Source organism: Taudactylus pleione, unplaced genomic scaffold, assembly GCF_031769625.1.
Source record: "Taudactylus pleione unplaced genomic scaffold, aTauple2 ptg001990l, whole genome shotgun sequence".
Classification (NCBI taxonomy): Eukaryota; Metazoa; Chordata; class Amphibia; order Anura; family Myobatrachidae; genus Taudactylus; species Taudactylus pleione.
Window position 1 is genome coordinate 7196848 of NW_028286386.1, and position 23404 is coordinate 7220251.

The 23404-nt window shown below is 45.7% G+C and overlaps 1 protein-coding gene across 1 annotated transcript in view; it reads right to left on the bottom strand.

Moving 5' to 3' along the window:
- The window catches only part of GFRA3 (GDNF family receptor alpha 3), a 72791-nt gene that overhangs the window by 30658 nt on the left and 18729 nt on the right, over nucleotides 1-23404 (bottom strand). The window contains exon 2 of the mRNA XM_088465428.1: nucleotides 8540-8812. Within this exon, the coding sequence (XP_088321554.1) occupies nucleotides 8540-8812 (273 nt within the window). The remainder of the gene's footprint in view (nucleotides 1-8539; nucleotides 8813-23404) is intronic.

The following is a 23404-nucleotide window of genomic DNA, read 5'->3' on the forward strand; positions in this document are numbered from 1 at the left end:
GGGAAACAGTCTGGTAAGGGCAGGAGAGGGTGGCAAGAAAGTCCTGAATTGAGTTAAGTAAGAACAATTGCCTCAAGGCTACATTTATTGATGGTAGCAATGGGAGAGAGATGTGGTGAAGTGGTGAGGGACAACTTAAAAGAAATAAGATGATGGTCAGAGAGAGGAAATGGTGAATTGGTGAAATTACAGATAAATTAGATAAGAGAGTGCCGGCTCCAGTAGGAGGAAGAAGAGGTTCATTGACAGGGACCAAAAGATGATGTGAGAGAGAAGTTTAGAGCTGGAGTCAGTGGGGACCTAAATAGGTATATTGAAGTCACCAAGGATGAGAGAGGGAAGGTCAGAAGAGAAGAAGTGGGAAGGCAAGGCGGAAAAGTTGTCTTAGAATTTGGAGATAGGACCAGGGGGGCGATAGATGGCTACGACTTGCAAATGAACAATGTGGAATAGGTGATTTCTCCTTCTAACCACTCCCTGAACAGCAAACTAGACCTGCACACTCTGGAGTACCCTTAGGGTAAATCCTTTGTCAACTCCAACACCAGGAGCAAGGGTTGGAGGCATGAGAAATGCCAAAGCTTACTGGGCCGCAGCACAAAGGCAAGAGAGAGTCTCAACAAGACCTGGGTGACAGTACCTCACGGGGATGGCAACCCAAAAACCTCAAGCTCTTTCCAGCAAGTGTCTGCCAAGCATAAGAGTCCAAGGTGAGCGAGACCTCTGAAGAGCAGCGATGAATGAGCTGGGCAAGTAGCTTTATGTCTGTAAGGCTATATGTCCTAGGGGAAAGAAGGGGAAAATAGAAAAAAAGGGAGACAGAGAGATGGGAGGATAGGGGAAAAGAGAGCGAGAGAGAGAGCGAGAGAGAGGTAAAGGAGGGGAGAGGGGGAGGCAGACATAGAGACGGGGAGAGAAAAGGGACAGAAGGGCAGAGGGCAGAGATATATGAGATAATACAGGGGCAGAGACAGGGGACAAGGGGCAAAGAAATGTGAAGGTGGGGGGAGAGAGAGGAAAGAAAACCTCTGCAACTCTGAGCACAACAACTAGTGACCCGGCAAATGACCGGCACAAAATACAAACAAGCTTTCTGCATCTATACATACAGTATATTTTATATTAAACCAAAATTATACAGCACTGTGGGATATATAAATAAAAGTATACTTTAAATGTTTGATCTTCAGCATTATGTGGTGCCACTTCTCTAACAATTTTAAACAGTATGGGGAGTAACACGACACAATTTTAATTTTATATTGAGACAGCTGGGGGGTGGTACGATCATGTACATATTTTATCTCACACAGCCTGTCAGGTAAGCAGAACATAAAATGAATATTAACAAAAGAAATGTATTATTATTATAGAAAAAAATGTGACCCAGGCCATTATCAGCCACAAGTTCAGAAAATGATTGTATAATGATTGGGCACACACTGGAGTTAATAGCTGAATACAAGTAACAGTAATTGCTCCCACATTGCGTGCACAAAACTACATAAGTATATTCAACCAATTGCAGAATTATACGCATTTTTGCAAGATGACTGCCCCTATCCATATCCTTTGTTTCATACTTGTCATCATCATTGCACACTTTCACCAGCCCCATCCTTGGCACAAAAGATACATCTGAATACAAGAATATTTATGCTCCGGACGACACTGCATCGTTCACTATTCCTTCACTGGATTTACTTTAGGATGCCCTGATAAAGCCCAGTTACGCCTCTGTAGAGAATGAGATACAACTAAAATATGCTCTTAGGGCCTGATTCAGCTTTTGGGAATAGAGGGCTCGATTCAGACCCACTTGCTAGATGCATTCGTACGCAGCGAAAGTATGCAAAAACCGCGATCGCAGAGCAAGGCATTAGCACGCCCACTATGTCCTGGCGTGCGATCACGGTGTGTATGCAGATGCCCACCAGCCTGTCTTAAGACATCCACTTATGCACGTAATCTCCAGGATGTGTATGTAACCATCGGTAACATTGAGTACCATCGGAAGTGAACGCAGCACTTGTGGTTGACCATACCCTACCGCAAGCACTGCGAGTGCTTCAGTGTGTAAAACAACCATGTGACGTGTACTATGATGCTGCGTCTTAATTATGCACGCCTCTGAAACAGCGTTAAGACGCTGAGGCACGCCTGCGTTCGTACCACCACTCCACCATTTCCAAATTCCAACAACCATCCCCTGTCACCACCCACAAACGGCATTTCCTGTCACTCATTCTAGCGAGGTGGCTATGCGCAGCGAACGAATGCTTCCCGATTGCATGGACTAGTTCACGCACGCGTACTGAAATTAGGGGTGAGCGGGTTCGGATTTCTGAAATCCGAACCCCCCCGAGCCCCCCCGATCCGAGTCCGATCCGAGTCAGGCTCGACTTTTCCCGCCTGACTCGGATCTGAAATCGAGGCAAAACGTCATCATCCCGCCTTCCGAGTCTCGCGGGTTTTGGATCCTATATAAGGTACCCGCGTCGGCGCCATTTTCTCACTCGGCTGTGGACAGTGAAGAGGGAGGGTGGGAGTTAGGGCTGGCTGGGCTTTGTAGTGTAGTGTAGTGTAGTGCTGCTGTTGTCCACTACTTCAAAGTCCATAGGGGCTGGCTGTGTTGTGCTGTGCTGCTGTTGTTAATAGGGGCTGTGTCCACTACTTCAAAGTCCATAGGGGCTGGCTGGACTGTGTTGTGCAGTCAGTTCTCCATAGGGGCTGTGTCCACTCCAAAGTCCTGTGCAGTGTCCCAGTCCTAAAGGGGTGCTGTAGTGTTGTCCAGGGGGTGCTCTGTCCATCAGGGGTGCTCCCCCCAAGTGTTAAAAAAATAATATATTTTCTGTGTTTGTGAATTGTGTGCGCAGTAGCCGCACGTGCATCAACAAAGTAGTGCCAAGCGTGCGCCTGTGTCATAAGTAAAGGGCCGGCTGGCTTGACCGTTAAAGGGTGCTGTAACCACCGAAAGTACACTCCAGTCCAAACCAAAAAAAAAATGATTTTCTGTGTTTGTGAATTGAGTGCGCAGTAGCCGCACGTGCATCAACAAAGTAGTGCCAAGCGTGCGCCTGTGTCATAAGTAAAGGGCCGGCTGGCTTGACCGTTAAAGGGTGCTGTAACCCCCGAAAGTACACTCCAGTCCAAACCAAAAAAAAAAAAATTTTCTGTGTTTGTGAATTGTGTGCACAGTAGCCGCACGTGCATCAACAAAGTAGTGCCAAGCGTGCGCCTGTGTCATAAGTAAAGGGCCGGCTGGCTTGACCGTTAAAGGTGCTGTAACCCCCAAAGTACACTCCAGTCCAAACCAAAAAAAAAATTATTTTCTGTGTTTGTGAATTGTGTGCGCAGTAGCCGCACGTGCATCAACAAAGTAGTGCCAAGCGTGCACCTGTGTCATAAGTAAAGGGCCGGCTGGCTTGACCGTTAAAGGGTGCTGTAACCCCCGAAAGTACACTCCAGTCCAAACCAAAAAAAAAATTATTTTCTGTGTTTGTGAATTGTGTGCGCAGTAGCCGCACGTGCATCAACAAAGTAGTGCCAAGCGTGCGCCTGTGTCATAAGTAAAGGGCCGGCTGGCTTGACCGTTAAAGGGTGCTGTAACCCCCGAAAGTACACTCCAGTCCAAACCAAAAAAAAAATTATTTTCTGTGTTTGTGAATTGTGTGCGCAGTAGCCGCACGTGCATCAACAAAGTAGTGCCAAGCGTGCGCCTGTGTCATAAGTAAAGGGCCGGCTGGCTTGACCGTTAAAGGGTGCTGTAACCCCCGAAAGTACACTCCAGTCCAAACCAAAAAAAAAAATATTTTCTGTGTTTGTGAATTGTGTGCGCAGTAGCCGCACGTGCATCAACAAAGTAGTGCCAAGCGTGCGCCTGTGTCATAAGTAAAGGGCCGGCTGGCTTGACCGTTAAAGGGTGCTGTAACCCCCGAAAGTACACTCCAGTCCAAACCAAAAAAAAAATTATTTTCTGTGTTTGTGAATTGTGTGCGCAGTAGCCGCACGTGCATCAACAAAGTAGTGCCAAGCGTGCGCCTGTGTCATAAGTAAAGGGCCGGCTGGCTTGACCGTTAAAGGGTGCTGTAACCCCCAAAGTACACTCCAGTCCAAACCAAAAAAAAAATAATTTTCTGTGTTTGTGAATTGTGTGCGCAGTAGCCGCACGTGCATCAACAAAGTAGTGCCAAGCATGCGCCTGTGTCATAAGTAAAGGGCCGGCTGGCTTGACCGTTAAAGGGTGCTGTAACCCCCAAAGTACACTCCAGTCCAAACCAAAAAAATATATATTTTCTGTGTTTGTGAATTGTGTGCACAGTAGCCGCACGTGCATCAACAAAGTAGTGCCAAGCGTGCGCCTGTGTCATAATAAAGGGCCGGCTGGCTTGACCGTTAAAGGGTGCTGTAACCCCCAAAGTACACTCCAGTCCAAACCAAAAAAAAATGATTTTCTGTGTTTGTGAATTGTGTGCACTGTGGCTGCACGTGCATCAACAAAGGAGCAGCGCCAAGCGTGCGCCTGTGTCCCATAAGTAAAGAGCCAGCTGGCTCATTTCTTAAAGGGTGGTGTAACCCACAAAGTGCACTACTCTCCAGCAAAAATAAAAATATATTTTCTGTGTTTGTGTGCGCTTTAGCCGCACGTATATATCAATATAACATAAATGGAGGACCAAACTTTCTCCGATAAAAATAAAATAGGGAAAGATCAAGAACCACTTCCTCCTAGTGCTGTTGCTGCTGCTGGGAGTTGTTCATCATCCCAGAGAGGAAGTAGGAACATCACTACTTTTACTAAACAATTGACCCTCCAACAGTCCCTAGCGATGAGGATGAAGTACGACAGCAGTCATCCTGAAGCAAAACGTATAACTGAGGCCTTGACTGCTATGTTGGTGTTAGACGTGCGTCCGGTATCCGCCATTAGTGCAGTGGGATTTAGACAATTGATGGAGGTAGTGTGTCCCCGGTTCCAAATCCCGTCTAGATTCCACCTGCATCCTCAAAGCAGCAGCGACAAACGTGCGTCTGTCTGTTAAAGGGTGGTGACACCCTCAAAGTGTGGTACACAAACAATAAAAATATTGTTCTTTTTTTTTCTGTCTTTGTGAATTGTGTGGGCTGTAGCCGCACTTGCATCCTCAAAGCAGCAGCGACAAGCGTGCGTCTGTCTGTTAAAGGGTGGTGACACCCTCAAAGTGTGCTACACAAACAATAGAAATATTGTTCTTTTTTTTTCTGTCTTTGTGAAATGTGTGGGCTGTAGCCGCACCTGCATCCTTAAAGCAGCAGCGACAAGCGTGCGTCTGTCTGTTAAAGGGTGGTGACACCCTCAAAGTGTGCTACACAAACAATAAAAATATTGTTCTTTTTTTTCTGTCTTTGTGAATTGTGTGGGCTGTAGCCGCACTTGCATCCTCAAAGCAGCAGCGACAAGCGTGCGTCTGTCTGTTAAAGGGTGGTGACACCCTCAAAGTGTGCTACACAAACAATAAAAATATTGTTCTTTTTTTTTCTGTCTTTGTGAATTGTGTGGGCTGTAGCCGCACTTGCATCCTCAAAGCAGCAGTGACAAGCGTGCGTTTGTCTGTTAAAGGGTGGTGACACCCTCAAAGTGTGCTACACAAACAATACAGATATTGTTCTTTTTTTTTCTGTCTTTGTGAATTGTGTGGGCTGTAGCCGCACTTGCATCCTCAAAGCAGCAGCGACAAGCGTGCGTCTGTCTGTTAAAGGGTGGTGTAACTCTCAAAGTGCTCCAAAAAATAAAAAACTATTTTTTTAATGTGTTTGTGACTTGTGTGCGATGTAGCTGCACTTGCATCCTCAAAGCAGCAGCGACAAGCGTGCGTCTGTCTGTTAAAGGGTGGTGACACCCTCAAAGTGTGCTACACAAACAATAAAAATATTGTTCTTTTTTTTTCTGTCTTTGTGAAATGTGTGGGCTGTAGCCGCACCTGCATCCTTAAAGCAGCAGCGACAAGCGTGCGTCTGTCTGTTAAAGGGTGGTGACACCCTCAAAGTGTGCTACACAAACAATAAAAATATTGTTCTTTTTTTTTCTGTCTTTGTGAAATGTGTGGGCTGTAGCCGCACTTGCATCCTCAAAGCAGCAGCGACAAGCGTGCGTCTGTCTGTTAAAGGGTGGTGACACCCTCAAAGTGTGCTACACAAACAATAAAAATATTGTTCTTTTTTTTTCTGTCTTTGTGAATTGTGTGGGCTGTAGCCGCACTTGCATCCTCAAAGCAGCAGCGACAAGCGTGCGTCTGTCTGTTAAAGGGTGGTGACACCCTCAAAGTGAGCTACACAAACAATAAAAATATTGTTCTTTTTTTTTCTGTCTTTGTGAATTGTGTGGGCTGTAGCCGCACTTGCATCCTCAAAGCAGCAGCGACAAGCGTGCGTCTGTCTGTTAAAGGGTGGTGTAACTCTCAAAGTGCTCCAAAAAATAAAAAACTATTTTTTTAATGTGTTTGTGACTTGTGTGCGATGTAGCCGCACTTGCATCCTCAAAGCAGCAGCGACAAGTGTGCGTCTGTCTGTTAAAGGGTGGTGACACCCTCAAAGTGTGCTACACAAACAATAAAAATATTCTTTTTTTTTCTGTCTTTGTGAATTGTGTGGGCTGTAGCTGCACTTGCATCCTCAAAGCAGCAGCGACAAGCATGCGTCTGTCTGTTAAAGGGTGGTGACACACTCAAAGTGTGCTACACAAACAATAAAAATATTCTTCTTCTTTTTCCTGTCTTTGTGAATTGTGTGGGCTGTAGCCGCACTTGCATCCTCAAAGCAGCAGCGACAAGCGTGCGTCTGTCTGTTAAAGGATTACATCGGTGACAGCATCCAAGTAGGCATGTCAGACAGTCCGTACCTGTACTGGCAGGAAAAAGAAGCAATTTGGAGGTCCCTGTACAAACTGGCTCTACTTTACCTGAGTTGCCCCCCCTCCAGTGTGTACTCCGAAAGAGTGTTTAGTGCAGCCGGGAACCTTGTCAGCGAATGGCGTAGGAGGTTGCTTCCACAAAATGTGGAGAAGATGATGTTCATAAAATGAATTATCAACTCTTCCAGGGAGACCAGCCTCCAGAACGTACAGAGGGACCTGTGGTTGTGGATTCCAGCGGGGACGAATTAATACTCTGTGAGGATGAGGATGTACACAACACTGAAGAGGGTGAGGAATCGGTGGATGAGGAGGATGAGGACGACATCTTGCCTCCGTAGAGCCAGTTTGTGCAGGGACAGATTAATTGCCAGCTTGTTTTGTGGGGGCCCAAACGAACCAATCATTTCAGCCACAGTCGTGTGGCAGACCCTGGTGCTGAAATGTTTGGTTTGTTAAAGTGTGCATGTCCTGTTTATACAACATAAGGGTGGGTGGGAGGGCCCAAGGACAATTCCATCTTGCACCTCTTTTTTTTCTGTGCATTATGTATAGTTTGGGGCCTAGTTTTTCAAACTGCCATCCTGTCTGCCACTGCAGTGCCACTCCTAGATGGACCACGTGTTTGTGCCGCCCACTCGTATCTCTTAGCATAGTCATCCAGCTACCTCGATGCAACCTTTTGGACATAAAAACACTATTGTGAGGTGTGAGGTGTTCAGAATAGACTGGAAATGAGTGGAAATTAAGGTTATTGAGGTTAATAATAGCATAGGAGCAGAAAAACCCACAAATTCTGTGATTTTAGCTGTTTTTATGCTTTTTTTAAAAAAAATACAGATCCAAAACACAAAACCCAGAACCCAAAACACGGAAGGGTGGTTTTGGCAAAACCAATCCAGATCCAAAACACGAAGAAAGATCCAGATCCAAAACCAAAACACAAAACACGAAAAGTGGCCGGTGCACACCCCTAACTGAAATGCGTATGCATGCACAGATTGCAAACATCGGCAGACTGCGTGCGAATGCAGCCTAGCGAGCGGGTCTGAATCAGGTCCAGAGTACGACATTGCAAGTAACTGTGAACCAGGACAAACCATGCTGCAACGCAAAGGGGAGCAAATACATACATTTCACTTGCATGTGGGGTAATTACTGTCTGCTTTTTCATGTAGCCCACAAATACTGCACAGCTTTATTTTTACACTGCAATTTATATCTCAGTTTGGACGCCTCCCTCCCAAATCTACATCTCTCTGCACATTATACATCTGCCCCACCTGCAGTGCAGCATGGTATTACCAAGGTGCAGTTACTTGCAATATCGTACTCTATGTCCAAAGGTGAATCAGGCCCTTAGTTGAGTACTCTTGATTCCCGAGCATGTGCAGTGTGGAAACAGAAGTGTTAGCTCGACAGACGGGTATAGATTCACTTATTCTATATTTTGTGTTTACACATTTGACAGGTTTTTACTAGCATTAAAAAAGAAAACGTTTGCCATGTGTGCTAGGTATTCTTGGTCACGTATGAATGAACCCCCTTAGGTTTATACACGATTCCTAAAGGAGTTTATCCTATGTGTTACTTTATGCTATATTTTCAGGTGACAGGTGAGCGTTGTGTAAAGAACAGAATGAAACTCACCATGTGCATAGTCAGGATGTACAGTCCAAAAAATGTTCAAACAAAGATCTTCCCTCTTCATACGTCGTTGGCATTTGCAATGCAGTAGGGGTGTCTGAAAAATAACCCGAGCTGCTTCATGACACTCTGATGCATTTACTGAAGCCATCGCTTCTGCCCGGGAGCAATTCTTGATCACATTGTAGCTGGAATAACACTGCGGGATACTCACACATAGCTGCTCTGCAGATATGCAGTCATTTGGTTCCAGAGAGTTGGCAGACACAAAGTAGGCTAAAAAAAAAAAAGGAAAAAGAAAGATTCAGTGTCATGCGATTAGCTGCCTGAATTGATCAGATGCAGGCACTTAGAGGTTGGGCATTTGGGGATACTGTATAATTATCAGAGCATATTTGTGGGACATCCCCTGAAAACATTACTTTTTAGGGGGTACCAGCAAGGATACACTGACTATACAGCAGGGAACGTCAGCAGGTAACAGAGATATCTGCTGTGATCCCCATAATAATATGCTGAATATTATTATTTCTTAGTAATCAATTTTTATTTCAAACACAATTTAATTACCAATAATTTTATTTACTACATCGAATATAGCTCAAACACCTCCCTGCCTCTGACATAATGCTGGCAACACCACCAATGCTAAAGAGAACAGTGTAAATACAAGTTTAATGCAGAGTTCCAAAGTTGTGGTGACACAGATGTAGTGGCATAGTACAAAACACAGATGAGCACCAGTTATCTCTTGATGAAATCACACACCTTTATTCATTCCTCCAGTACTCCATTTAGTTGCAAGACATATGTAATGTTACTAGTGATTCACAGTTTACATCAGTGATAACCCTCATTCACATTGGATATTGTTACTCTAGTAGCCTGCAATATCTACACTGTCTCTCTCCCTGCTATATATGCATGTGGTGACTCCTCAGTGACAGGAGCTGGGTGCTGCACTGTAGCATTAGGTGCGTCACTCGGCTCCTAACACAGTGAAGGAGCCGGCACTTCACACAGGATGGTCACCGGAGGCAGTCCGCATATCCGGACCCCTGGTGTGACTAAAACGGGGGTTCGGGCCGTGAGGCTACGCCCCCTGTCCGTGAGGCCACACCCTGTGCGGCTTCGACTACTATCTCCTATGTTGGGTCCGCACTGGGTGTCACCAGGGTAAGTGACGCCACTGGTCATCATACACATGCTGAGTGCTCGCAAGCGGGTGGATGTTAGCACAGAGCGCATGCGCACGACGGAGGCGGCTCCGTTGTGCGCATGCGAGAGACCCGGATAGCGACGGGCAAGCCGTCGCTATGGGTCTCGCTACAAAGGGGGCGTGCTGTCGATGGTGAGTGACAGCACGCCCCCTTTGGGGGGCGTGCCAGGGGCGTGGCTGCCCAGACGGAGGCATTCCCATGGGAACGCCTATCGTCTGGGGCCAGCCCCACTGACATCACAAGTGATGTCAGTGAGAGAGCTTTCGGCTCTGAGAGCCAAAAGCACTCCTGGGCTTGCGGCAACGAGACCCTACCACAAGCCCGATGGTCGAGATGGTCTTGACCATCGCGACAATCTATTTGGCCGCTCGCTATAGCTGTGGGTGGTCACCCACAGCTATGCGAGCGGCCAGAAGGCTGCTCTAAAATTAGGAAGGACGGCCCTGATTCAGAGCGAGCGCTCTGTCAGAGCGTCCGGCTCTGAATCAGGGCCTGAGTGTCTTTTTCGCTCAAAATGTGCGACTCATTCCCATAAATAAAACAATTGTGAATGACAACAGAACTTGACGATTACACTGATCAATTAGATGTGGTACATTTGCATATATGTGTGTGTGAATGAGTCTGATTCTATAGGTAAAGTGCCACGATGCAGCAGTCATGGCTTTTTCTCATGCCAAGTGATGTTGTGCTTCTTCTGTAACTTTATAAGCAATTTCTGTGTAGTAAAAGTCACAGCCCAGCATCGCTAGTACACTTTGGCCCGTATTCAATTTGAGGCGAAAAGTCCAGACTTTTCGTCTGCTGGACTTTTCGCCTCCTTCGCCTGTTTTCCAGGCGGAAAAGTATCGCACGCGTGCCCGCTATTCCCCGTATTCAATTCCAAAGTAGGTGAAGTCGGGAACAGGCGAAACTTGGATTGGCGAAAAAATTCCGGAATTTTCGGGGAATAATTGTAGGACCCCCCTAAAGATGTCCAGACCTCGGGGATTACTATGGGTACTCCCGTGTTTGCCTGCAAATAGAAATACAATAGGACTCTCTGCTGCTGGGAGGGTACAAACATAAAACATGTGGCTATGACACAGAGCTGTGACTAGTTAATCTCTTACTCACCCATCTAGAGAGAGCAAATATACATGTATCTGGGAGGAGTCACAAGGATGTCACAGATTAATAAAGTAGAGCTGATGACCATAGTCAAATTTAGACATTTGGTAATGGGTGGTCCCAGTTCCAGCACTTCATCACAAATTCTGTTACTCTCTGACAGTTTGTCATTGTCAGTGTCTCATGACCAATAGTTAGGCAATAGAGATTTCTTGCTTTCTTTTCCTTCTTATGGCTTAACCATTTTTTTAGTTATCAACATCAGAATATATATTTTTTTCACAATAAATATGAAGAACATTGCTGATGAACTGTATTACTTATAATAATGGCAATTTGGTAACAGTTAAGTTCGGTACACACTGGGACGATGTCGGCACGATATGTTGTTGCACGGCCAACCGGACGATATCACATGTGGCGTCGCTGCAGGTAATAAAGGACAGAGCGAGGGATCATTCCTTCATTCATTACATCGCTGAAATGTGTACCCACGGTACGATATGTCTGGGTACACATCATCTAGAGTGTACCCACCTTTAATAAATGTAACCCTAATTTTTATGTATGTTCCTTGAGTAAACAACAAGGTTACTATTAAAAATAAAATGTATGCAACTCTCATATGAAGTAGAATTCACTTTAATACTACTCTGAACATGGGTGAAAAAAATGTATTACATTTTCAAAATGGAATTGTGTAGTGGTTATACAACCAATCAGGCTCTAGTACTGAGTGTAGCTGTTCCAGTGGCAGCTGTTAATGTGGAGTGAGTCAGGCTCCAACAATATAGAGTAACATGCTGGTGAGGAGAGGGCATGCTAGGCACATACCTGTGGGGAAAGTGGTATGTGGAGTTAGGCATGTGAGGGGAGAGATAGACTGGTGAGGAGTGGGCATGTCTGTGCAGGGTATACGGTCGGGATGCCGACGCTTACATTACTGGCGTTAGAATACCGACGCCGGTCAGAATCCCAGCATTGGCACCCCGGCCGCCGGGATGCCGAAGGTAAGTAAGAGGGTGAGGAGGGTTAGGATTAGGTGTTAGGGTCAGACTCTAGGGGGAGGGTTAGGTTTAGGCACTAAGGGGGTGGGTTAGGGTGTGGGGAGGGGAGGGGAGGGGGAGGTTAGGTTCAGGCACTTGGAGGGAGGTTAGGGTTAGACACCAAACAGGGAGGGTTAGGGTAGGGAGAGGGGGAGGGTTAGCCTACCGACCAACAAGTGTCAGTATGTTAACCCTGTCGGGATCCCGATGTCGACATTTCATACAGATTCCGTGTGCAGGCATGTGAGGAGTTGGTATGCACTATGCAGTCCACTAGCTGGTTACTATGAATCAGCAGTATATGAATTACACAGTACTGATGCAGAAGTATAAAGATGAAACCATTTTCTTTTTTATTATTAATATCTTAATGAGGAAAGTTGTTGGCGTATTATGGTTCATTTGTAGTATTAAAAATATAATATGGTCACTTAATGGGACAGAGAGCAATGTAACTGTTACGAGGGGTGTGGAGCATGGTCATAACTACCATAGGTGCAAGGGGTGCAGCTGCTATGGGGCGCCCCACCCCCTCCTCCCTATTCCATTACAGCAGCCCAGCACACACTGCTATGTGCTGGGCTGCCCTGAGAGACTGCTTGCAGCTGCTAAGTAGTAGCCTCAGCAGTCTCCTATACCACACTGACCACGTCCCCCACTGGCTATGTGCCGGGCTCAGAGCACCCCCCCTTCCCAGCACGTAAAAGTATAGTTTTTTGTATTTTGTCCCTAAGGGGCTGTGGCTATTAGGCCACACCACACCTCCCCCTTCACCCGGGCCCAGCGTCGCTCTTGGCGTGACTGCATAGGGGCCCTTACAAACTTTTGGTATGGGGCCTTCAAAGACCTACAGTAGTTATGTCCCTGATGTGGAGGCAGGGCCGCCATCAGGGGGGGACTGTCGGGACTTCAGTCCCGGGCCCGGAGAGAGAGGGGGCCCGGGTGGCAGCGTGGAGGTCTCTGTAATGATCACAGGCTCCGGCGTCAGCAGCATTTTCTGAGAGAAAAGGGACACGGGTGGCAGCAGGGAGGAATATACGGGCGGCAGGCAAAAGGAACATTGGCGCAAGATGGCAGCTGCATTTAAAATAGGGATTCGGCCGCGAGCCAATCACAGCTCGCGGAACAGCAGCCAATCAGGAGCGGCCGCTCCTGATTAGCTGCTGTTCCGCAAGCTGTGATTGGCTCACAGCCAGCTCCATCCTGCTCCTGATAGGCATGTTTCAAATGCCGCTGATACGTTGATGGTCTGTCTCTCTCCTAGTGCATGCCACCCGTATATTCCCCACCCGCCGCCACCCAGGCCCCTTTTCTCTCAGGAAATGCCGCTGGCGCCGGAGCCTGTGATCATTACAGAGAAACAAGGTAATCTAACTTTTCCCTGTCCAGCCAGTATTTCCTGCCCCCCCCACCAGTCCGTCCAGGCAGCCTGCCTTCCCTTTTAACTACACCTGCCCAGTCCAGCCAGCCTTCCGTGCGTCCCCCTAGTACAGCCAGCCTATTTTCCCTGCCCTGACACAGTCCAGCCAACCTTCCCTGAGCCCTCCTAGTCCAGCCAGTCTGCATTCCCTGCCCTGCCCCCTGGTCCACCCAGCCTTCCCTGAGCCCTCCAAGTCCGGCCAGTCTGCATTCCCTGCTCTGCCCCCTGGTCCACCCAGCCTTCCCTGTGCCCCCCTAGTCCAGCCAGTCTGCCTTCCCTGCCCCTCCCCTAGTTCAGCCAGTCTGCATTCCCTGCCCTGCCCCCTAGTCCAACCAGCCTTCCCTGCGTCTCCCTAGTCCAGCCAGCCTTCCCTGCGTCTCCCTAGTCGTTTTACCTGCCCTACCCCAGTCCAGCCAGCCTTTCCTGTGCACCCTAATCCAGCCAGCCTATCTGCCTTGCCCCTCGCCCAGTCCAGCCGGCCTTCCCTGCCCTTTTTCCCCCCTAGTCCAACCAGCCTTTCCTAACAACTGCCCCCACAGCCCAAACTTTGAGAATATTTAAACTGGTGTACACAACACAATTGATGTCCTGCTCCCAAAGTAGCTCCATCACAGCTCCGTCCACCTCTGGGGGGCCTACCAATTTGTCAGTACTGGGCCCCGCAATTTCTGATGGCAGCCCTGTGTGGAGGACACAGGTTTGGAGAAAGGGGGACACAGGTGGCAATGTAACTGCTATGGGGAGTGGGGGGACACAGAAATATGGAGAAAGGGGGGCTGAGGGGACAATGAGACTGTTGTGAAAGGGGAGGAAGAGAGATATGGAGAGAGGGGGGTCTCCAGGCAATGAGACTGCCATGAAGGCAGCATGTGTCTGAGGCTATGGGGGGGGAGTCAGCATGTGTGTGAGGCTATGGGAGCAGTAAGTGTGTGAGGGGGATACAATTGCTTATCATCTACACAATGCCATAGTGGAGGTGAGGTGGAATCAGCTCCTCCCCATGGAAGACAGCAGCTCAACTGTTCTGTTGCGAACACATGGTAATGCGGTCTGCGTTGCACCCTGTAACGCAATTAGGGGATTTAACCAAACAATGCAGGTATTGATTTTATTACACTGGACCATAGAGAGATGATACAGTCAATGAAACAATGCCTGTGGCATCACATTATAGCAGATATTTAAACCCAAATGTACAAATCAATCGAGCACATATATATTCAACATAACATACAGAAAAATACTGCAAATTCTTAGATAGGTTATTGGTCCAATTAGTGTTATTTCAAACTGAATGGTATTTCTTCTTGAGGAGCAAACATTAACATTTGAGACAATATAAATTTTTTAGGTATTTATTACTAAAAAGACTCTCCATCCACTCCCCTCTCCTCTCTCTCACCCTTTTTCTTCAGCTGCAAAAATGTACTTACATGTTAGCTTTAGTTACAGAAAGCTGTAAAGTTAGCGTAAGCATCCTTCTGCTCCTTGTGCTAGTGCTCCTCCTCATCGGTGGTCTTCACGGCCACACACGTAATTACTTCACGTTGCGCACATTACCATCAAAATGGCCATTTATAAGGAGACAGGAAAGACGGAGCTCAGGAGCTGCTGGGAAGTTCTAGTCCTCCTGGTCCAGGGCAGGCATGTAAATCCATTCCTGACCGGGCGGACAGTAATAAGATTTAACTACTGGCGATCTGCCTAATGGGTGGTCCGGTTAACACCCTGACCACCCCTTAGTTTCGCCTATGCTGGTAACCTCAGAATAAATAACCAGATGTTTATAACATAGGAATGGTATACGTTTAGGAAGCCAGCGGCCACAATACCGACCGCCGGCTTCCCGACTCCACAATCCCGGCTAGGGTTAAATGACAGGCGTCTAATGCCATAGGAATAACCCAAACAGGTTTAAAAATGATTTATTTATTTATAAATACAATTTTTACAATACATAAATAAATACAGTTTTCACTAAAACAGACAGTCAGTATGCAGCTAAGTATAACATTTATTTGAAAAAAAACATCCAGCATCGAAATATAACAAGTAGGCATAAAATCATATAGACCAAAGCAAAAAACTTAAATAAAATAAAACAAAAGAATAAAAGATAAATTATTTCTCATTGATAGGTAAAATTGGATGCGTTTCACGGCACCTGTGCTGCTTTCTCAAGCAATAAAATAGTGAATGAGGGTAGTGAGAATTAACCAATTTATAACTTATAAGAGTTAGAACTTAGGCCCTCATTCAGAGCCACTCGCTATTTGCGGTCGTTCGTTCTAAAACTAGGGGTGGCTATTCAAATGAACCGTTCGCTGTTTGCGGTCTGTTCACGCCTCTATGTCTGAACGAGCGAACAAAACTTGCGTTCGTTTTTTGGAAAAATACGCCCCCTGGCCGCTCGCATCCTACGCCATGTCCGCTATTTATTAGATTAATCGAGTACATCGACAAGGGTATGAACTGCTCGCTATTCTTGGGGTTGGTGTTTGCTACCACAATTTTGCGAGCAGTTCTGACTATAAAATAACCCAGTGACGTGGTCAATGACGCTGCTGTTTTAAATATGCACACCCATAAAACGCCCGTTTTGACCTTTAAGCACGCCTGCGTTCTGATTTCCACTCCCCATTTTCAAGCACCTTCCCCTGTTACCACCCACATACGCCTCTTTCTGTCACTCAAAATAGCAGGCATTCGCTATTTTGCGAGCACATGAATTTCGGCCGCACTGACTGGTTAGCGCATGCGTATAACGATCCGTACGCATGCGCAGTTGGGCTAACATCGCTCGGAACGAACGAGCGGCCGCTTACGAGCGGCTCTGAATCAGGCCCTTATTTGGCAAAATGAGACTACAGTAAACAATCATAGATTTTTTAAAAAAAAGTTTAAATGGAAACTATTTTAAAATAGGAAGGAAAAAACATACTAGAGCGTGGGACCCATAGACTAGAGGATGTAAAGCAATAAGTGTAGGTATAACTATATGTAATGTAGGGTGAACTGGTAATAAAAATAAAAAAAAGCACAATCATAGAATTTATAACTATTTTGGATAATTTTGGTCCACCAACCAACTGCGCAGGAACCAACATTACAGCTGGACAGGCAAATTCAAATGCATCCGGACAACATTTTGAGCAGTCAATCGGTAAGTGTGCGTACTTACCTGAATCAGCTGCTCAGTTGGCACGATGGCCAATCTGCCATCAAGTTGACCTAGTGTTTAGTCAGCTTTAGACAAGGGCATAGCTACAGTGTGGGGGTCTGCCCACTACCTGCACCAAACTGCAGCTTTTCTAATCTCAACAGAGTGCTGCTGCAGGCAGGTTATCTGCTGTTAGTGGCTCAGCCAGCTGTCCTCACAGACTGGTTTACTGGTTACTCATAGTCCGTATATCACATTATATTAGATAAACTGCTAAATAATTTGCATTATAATATATATATATATATACACATACACACACAGTAATCCCCAAAATGAACGGCACTCAGAGACAACGATACATAAATAGTCCAAATGTATTCACACACACAAATTATTTAGTACTAATGTTTGCACTTTCTGCCTATTTAGCTGACATGCAGGGTTAAATAAATGGTGAATAGCATATAGTAAAGCTGCATACACACACAACGATTTTTTTAATGATTATCGTTAAACGATATTGTTTAACGATAATCGTTTGAAAAAATCGTTCACTTTCTGAGTGAAACGAGGAACGATAATCGTTCATGCGCGTTCACGTTTGTAGTTTGTAGTTCAGTCAGACTTGTCAACTGAACGATTTTCATTAAGGGAATATGCAAAAATCGTTTGTAGTTCAAAAAAATCGTTCATTACACTTTAAAAAATCGGACAGATAATCTGACAGATAATCTGACAGAAAATCGTTCATAAAATCGTTGGTAACAAAATCGTTGTGTGTGTATGCAGCTTAAGTATTATAAACAAAAAATATATATTTTAAAATAACATTTTAAATCTTCCTAATTATAATGGTTATGATATAACAAGGCAATAATCGAATATTGCCAGTAGTGTTTAACTGGTGCAGGGGCGTATCTATAAAGGGTGCAGGGGGGCCCACACTGCAAACACCGATATTATCTAATACTCACCTCTCCTAGGTCCCGCGGCAGGTGTCTCAACCCTGCACAAAACGCAGGAAAATGTCGCGGATGACATTTTCCCAGTGACCTGCTCATGCGCAGTAAACTCTGGCCACAGACTAGTGCCCGGAGTCTACTGCTGCTGCCGGCCGCCAGAGGAGAGAGGAGGGGGCCGGTGTGCATTCCCCACCCCTGAACTGGTGCCATAGCTTCACTGCATATTTATATTTTGCATGTTATTATTATGTACCATTGTGTCGATTAACCTTGTTTGATTGTTTTTATATGTCAATTACTTTGTGTCTATTTTAATAGTAAAATTATTTATCAATTGAACCAGCTGTGCATAGACACTTTTCCATTCACTGATACACTGCATCACCCTGAGTATAGCGCAGTGTATATTTTGCTGTTAAATATGTGACAAAACAGAGAAAAGGATACAACAGGAGAAAAAGGTTACTTTTATTGAAAACATCTGAATGAGACATTTTGAAACATTGTTTGTATTAAGTGTTGAGAATTCATACACATAACTGGGTGCTATTAGGAACTGCTACAGTACATTGGGAACTGCTACAGTACTATAAAGTAGTGGTTTATACATACATGTAGGATATTTGATGTTATTGTGACTTTCAATTGTCACAACACTATTGAATAGATTGTTGGAACTGAGGGCCCGATTCAGACCCGCTCACTAGGATGCGTTCGCAAGCAGCCTGCCGATGTTTGCAATGTGCGCATGCATCGCAGTGCGCGTGCGTGACCTAGTCCACGCAATCGGGAAGCATTCGCTCGCTGCGCATAGCCACCTCGCTAGAATGAGTGACAGGACGAGCCGTTTGTGGGTGGTGACAGGGAATGCTCGATGGAAACGGGGGAGTGGTGGTGAGAACACAGGCGTGCCTGAGCATTAATGCTGTTTCAGAGGCGTGTTAAATTAATAGGCAGCGTCATAGTACACGACACATGGTTGAAAATCACACTGAAGCACTCGCAGTGCTTGCGGTAGGGTATGGTCAGCCACAAGTGCTGCGAACGCTTCTGATGGCACTCGATGTTACCGATGGTTGCATACACATCCTGGAGATGACGTGTATAAGTGGGCGTCTTAAGACAGGCTGCTGAGCATCTACATTCACACCACGATCACACGCCAAGACATAGTGGGCGTGCTATTGCCTTGCTGTGCGATCGTGGGATTTGCATACATTGGCTGCGTGCGAACGCATCTAGCGAGTGGGTCTGGATCAGGCCCTGAGTGCTGGTGGTTTTTACATAAAAATTGGGTGAAATTGTAAAATTATAAAGAGGATAGGAGTAAAATCTCACTAGCAGCTGATCTTTCCGAGTAGCACATGGTTAAATATTTTTCACCTGGTTGTACAATCATTAGTCAATTAAAGAAAATGTTAAAAGTAGCAGTAACACAGCTATATGTAAATGCTACATTAGACAAATAAGAAAGGAAAATAAGATTGTTCTGCGTTTAAGTCAAGGACAGCATAAATGAAGCACACAGAACCTCTACCTTCTGATCTGTTCACAGCCCATATACCTGCCTAGCCTGTTATACTGTGATCTATACTTCACTCTTTCCATCTCCCACCCACCTCTTACACATAAGACCAGATGGAAGGACGGTTCCACACATCCCTCCAGATGGAAAAGCTTTTCGTTTACTTAACCACGAATCACCTGTTATGCTAGAATATATTGGTTAAACTGCCCTTATCAGGAAAACAATAGGGTTAATTTATAACCTGTGATCCATGTGTTGTGCATATTTGTCCTGTACTCTGGGAAAAGTGACCTTTGCTGATATGAAGCTTTGAACACCAGACCTGTATTTTCAGATCCAAATATCTACTGCTATCAAAGTGCTATTGTTGCCAGCTCCAGAGTTTGTTTAGGTGATGCTAGTTTCTCATTTACCTGACAGACAGAAAGGACTGTAATCTGCATATTTTACTGCAGCTGCTCATAAAAGAGTAAAAGGTTCAAATTAAATTACCAGATGGATAAATGTACACGTCTTGTCTCTTTTTTTATTCTAATTTCTGCATTGTATAGCGATTGACATTTCCACGGTGACACATTCAAGCTGCTACGAGCCCCACACTACCTTCTATGCTGTGCTCCTCCCCCATACCGCTCCCTATGTCATGCCACACCCCCTGCACTGCCCCCTGCAGCGGGGGCAGCTAGAAACTTACAAACAAAAATGGCAGCTGCTCAAATCAATCTGGCAGTATTGGTCAGGTGCATGAAAGGGAGGGGTCACACAAAGTAGAAAAAAGTGGGGGTTTTAACCCCCTATTGTTCCTCAGCACACTGAATTGTACCTGCAACAAATACATGAAGACTATCAGGGGTATTCAATTTGGAGCGAAAATTTCGGAATCGGCGATAAATTATCGCTGATGACGTCATTTTCGCTGATTTCAATTATCCCCGTATTCAGGCCCTGATTCAGACCCACTCGCAAGCGACTGTCCGCTCGCAAGTGGGTCGATGGTCTGCACTGAGCATGCGCACGACGGAGGGAGCATGCGCACGACGGACGGAAGGAAAGTCCTTCGCTCGTTGTGTCTGATCAAAGGGGGCGTGCTGTCGATGTTGATTGACAGCACGCCCCCTTTGGTGGGTGTGTCGGGGGCGTGCCTCCCTGACGGGGTCGTTCCCAAGGGAACACCTACCGTCAGAAGCCGGCCCACTGACATCACTAGTGATGTCAGTGGGAGTGATTTTGGCTCTGATAGAGCCAAAATCACTTCGGGCCTTGCGGTTGAAAACCTCAACCGCAGGCTCCGGCTCAGTTTCGATGGTCGCGATGGTCAAGACCATCGCGGCCATCAAACTGCACGCTCGTATAGGCTGTGGGTGGTGACCCACAGCTATATGAGCGTCCAGGAGGACGCTCCAGAATTATGGAGGGCGGCCCTCATTCAGAGCGTGCGCTCTGCTCAGAGCGTACGGCTCTGAATGAGGGCCTCAATTTCAAAGACTTTTCGCAGGTTCGAAAAGTCTTTGAAAAAAAACGGGGATAACTTTTCACCACTGAATAGGTGGCGAAAAAAAGTGCAGAATTGGGGTTTAGGGGTGCAGGCTTAAAAAAAATAGCCAGCACCCCTGGGAATGACATTTTAAAAATAACGGTGTCAAAAAAAGTTTTAAAAAAATAGGGACACTCCAAAAAATTATTTAAAAAATTTGGGGTGAAAAAAAAAAAGGAAAAAAAGTGTTTACAAATAGGGAAATAGTTTCAGGGCTATTCTGCAGGTGTTTTCTAGAAAAGATTATTAGCGGCAGGTGCATTTTTGCAGAATTTTTATAAAAACATTTTAAGGACTTAAAAATATGCTAGTACCCATTTTCATGTACCCCAGATTTGATGGGACCACTTAAAAAAACGAAAAAAATAACCTAAGTGCTCTTCTGCAACACTTCTTCAATGTCAGTAAAAAAAACACCTGCCGCGGCTATTTAAAACCCCTACTTTCATTTGCAGGCTAAAACCGGGGTACCCATAGTGATCCCCATGTTTTGATAGCTTTAGGGGGGTCCTACAATTTATTCCAGGTAAATCCCGTTTTTTTTCGCCGATCCCATTACACCGGCTCCCGTTTTTGTAGCTTTTTAATTGAATACGGGGATAAAGCGGGCGCGCGCCCCATACTTTATCCCAGGAAAAACTCAGATGTGGAGCGAAAAGCCCAGCATGGACTTTTCGCTCCCATATTGAATACCCCTGCATATGGTGATAGAAATTCATAGATATTAGTTGCATGCATTTGCAAATCCATGGGAAGCGGCAAGGCCACGTCACGGCTTCTCTGTTACTAGCAGTCCCTAACACTAAGGGGTTCTCATCTGGGGCGCAGGGCACCCCAAAAATCATCCAGCCCAGGACCCCCCCAGGGCATCACACAAAAAAAGGGTGACAGTGAAGTGTAAAGTATAGGTGTGTGAGAATAATTAATAAGTGTTGAAAAAGGGGTTAAAATATATGTGAGAAAATTACATGAATAAAAAAAGAAACAAAAGGCGATATGAAAAGTGACTATGTGTATTAAGTGGTGATGCCCTGAAGAGGCTCAGCCAGAGCAGCCCCGGGGGCCCTACGCCCAAATTCTCACTCCATAGGTAATATATTTGCCAATTATAAGGCCTCATGATAAAGGCACATATATATATTTTGTCACTTGTAAGGCCTCATGATAAAGGCACATACATAAATGCATCCAAATTAAGAGCCAGCTTACCTGGGAGTGACGCCTGGGAACTCAAACTAACACTACTAGAACCAGCATGCCCTCCTAATGCTGGCTCATTCATGCATCTCATAACAAACAAACAAACAAAAATGGCAGCTGCCCAAATCAATCTGGCAGTATTGTTCAGGAGCATGAAAGGGAGAGGTCATACAAAGTAGAAAAAGAAACTCCACTTTTTTCTGCAGCTAGAAAGCTGCCAACTATGACTAATACCCCTTCAAACTACAAGCATTAACATGCAGCAACCTGGGTTACTGTTCAGTGTGAAATGGCCAGGTTGAGCCCCCCATCATTTCAACCCTAGTAACAAGCAGGGTTGAACAGGGGTTCAACCCGGCTCGCAATGCAGTGTGAACGGGTCCTGTTTACAGCATAGGAAAAGCCAGCCCTTGGAAATGATCTCAACTCCAAGCTCCGGCTCAGCACATGAAAGGGGGTGAGTTCATCGACCCGGGAAAAAGCCGGGTTGAGCCACCAGTCTGAAAGGGGTCTGAGCCGGGTCGCTCCTGGGATGGACACGTAAACAAAATCCTGGGTGTGAACCGGCATTACGATGTGAAAGGGGTATTAGTTATTAGGTAACCATCTCAGTGGGATTGCAGATTTCAACCTAATATTCTATATAAGCATAGTTAGTAACTGGCCTTAATCTCATGGAGAATCCTAATTTTTAAAGATTTTGACCAGGATATTTTTTCTCAGCTAATTGAATATACTGTCATTTTCTAAATCGACCAATTGCCAAGGACCACATTTCTTGTTTAATACGCTCACTGCAAATCTCAATTAATATTCAGTACTGTATATTCAAATATAATACATTTGTACTTAGATCTTGGTATGGGTGTGTAGAATAGGCGGGTATGTACACCTAAGTGCAAATTTGTGATGTCCTTACATGTACCAGTCTAACAGCTTATAATCAAATAATGGCAACCGTAAACCAGCAATCTGTTATACACAGAGGAGCTGATACAGAGGTAGGTGCAGTTGCAGCCATGACTGTGCCTTTATTCAAATGCTGCTGCTAATGGGCTTCATACTGAGACGCCCACCAGCTACAGTGCTAGTCCGCTACTGTGCTTATTAAGGTGCGCCATAGTCGCACCATCAGAGATTGCACCAGTTCTGTGGAGACGCAGAATCTCCATCTGCATATGGTTACCTGTGTTAGTGTAACTGCGTCTTTAGCTGCAGTTGCTAACTGCGGCACGTTCGTGCCACCCCTCCTATTACCACCCAGAAACGCCCACTGAAATTAACTTTCTGCATCCAAATTCACTCTGCGTCTCCCGTCCATCAGGATGCATGCGCAATGCGACACGGACAGCGGCCAACTGCATGAATAGCAATATTGCGCACAGTTAGCAGGCACATCAGGCTCAGAAGGTAATTTAAAAAGATCATGACTTACATTGGCGTCACTACATATACAGGTGCTCCCCATCAGCAAGTTCATGGAATATTGGCGCATCCCATGCATGTGACCATTATGGCTTTGAAGGTGGTATTAAATAAGAAATAAGTCCCGACTAAGCGCAATCTGTTATCCAACATGGTTACAGCCATTCATTAAGTCTTTCTGATTTCTATTTTATCTCCCGAAAGTAAGAGGTACACGCTAAGGGCGCTCGCTCTGAATCAGGGTGGGCGCTGTTTTTTTA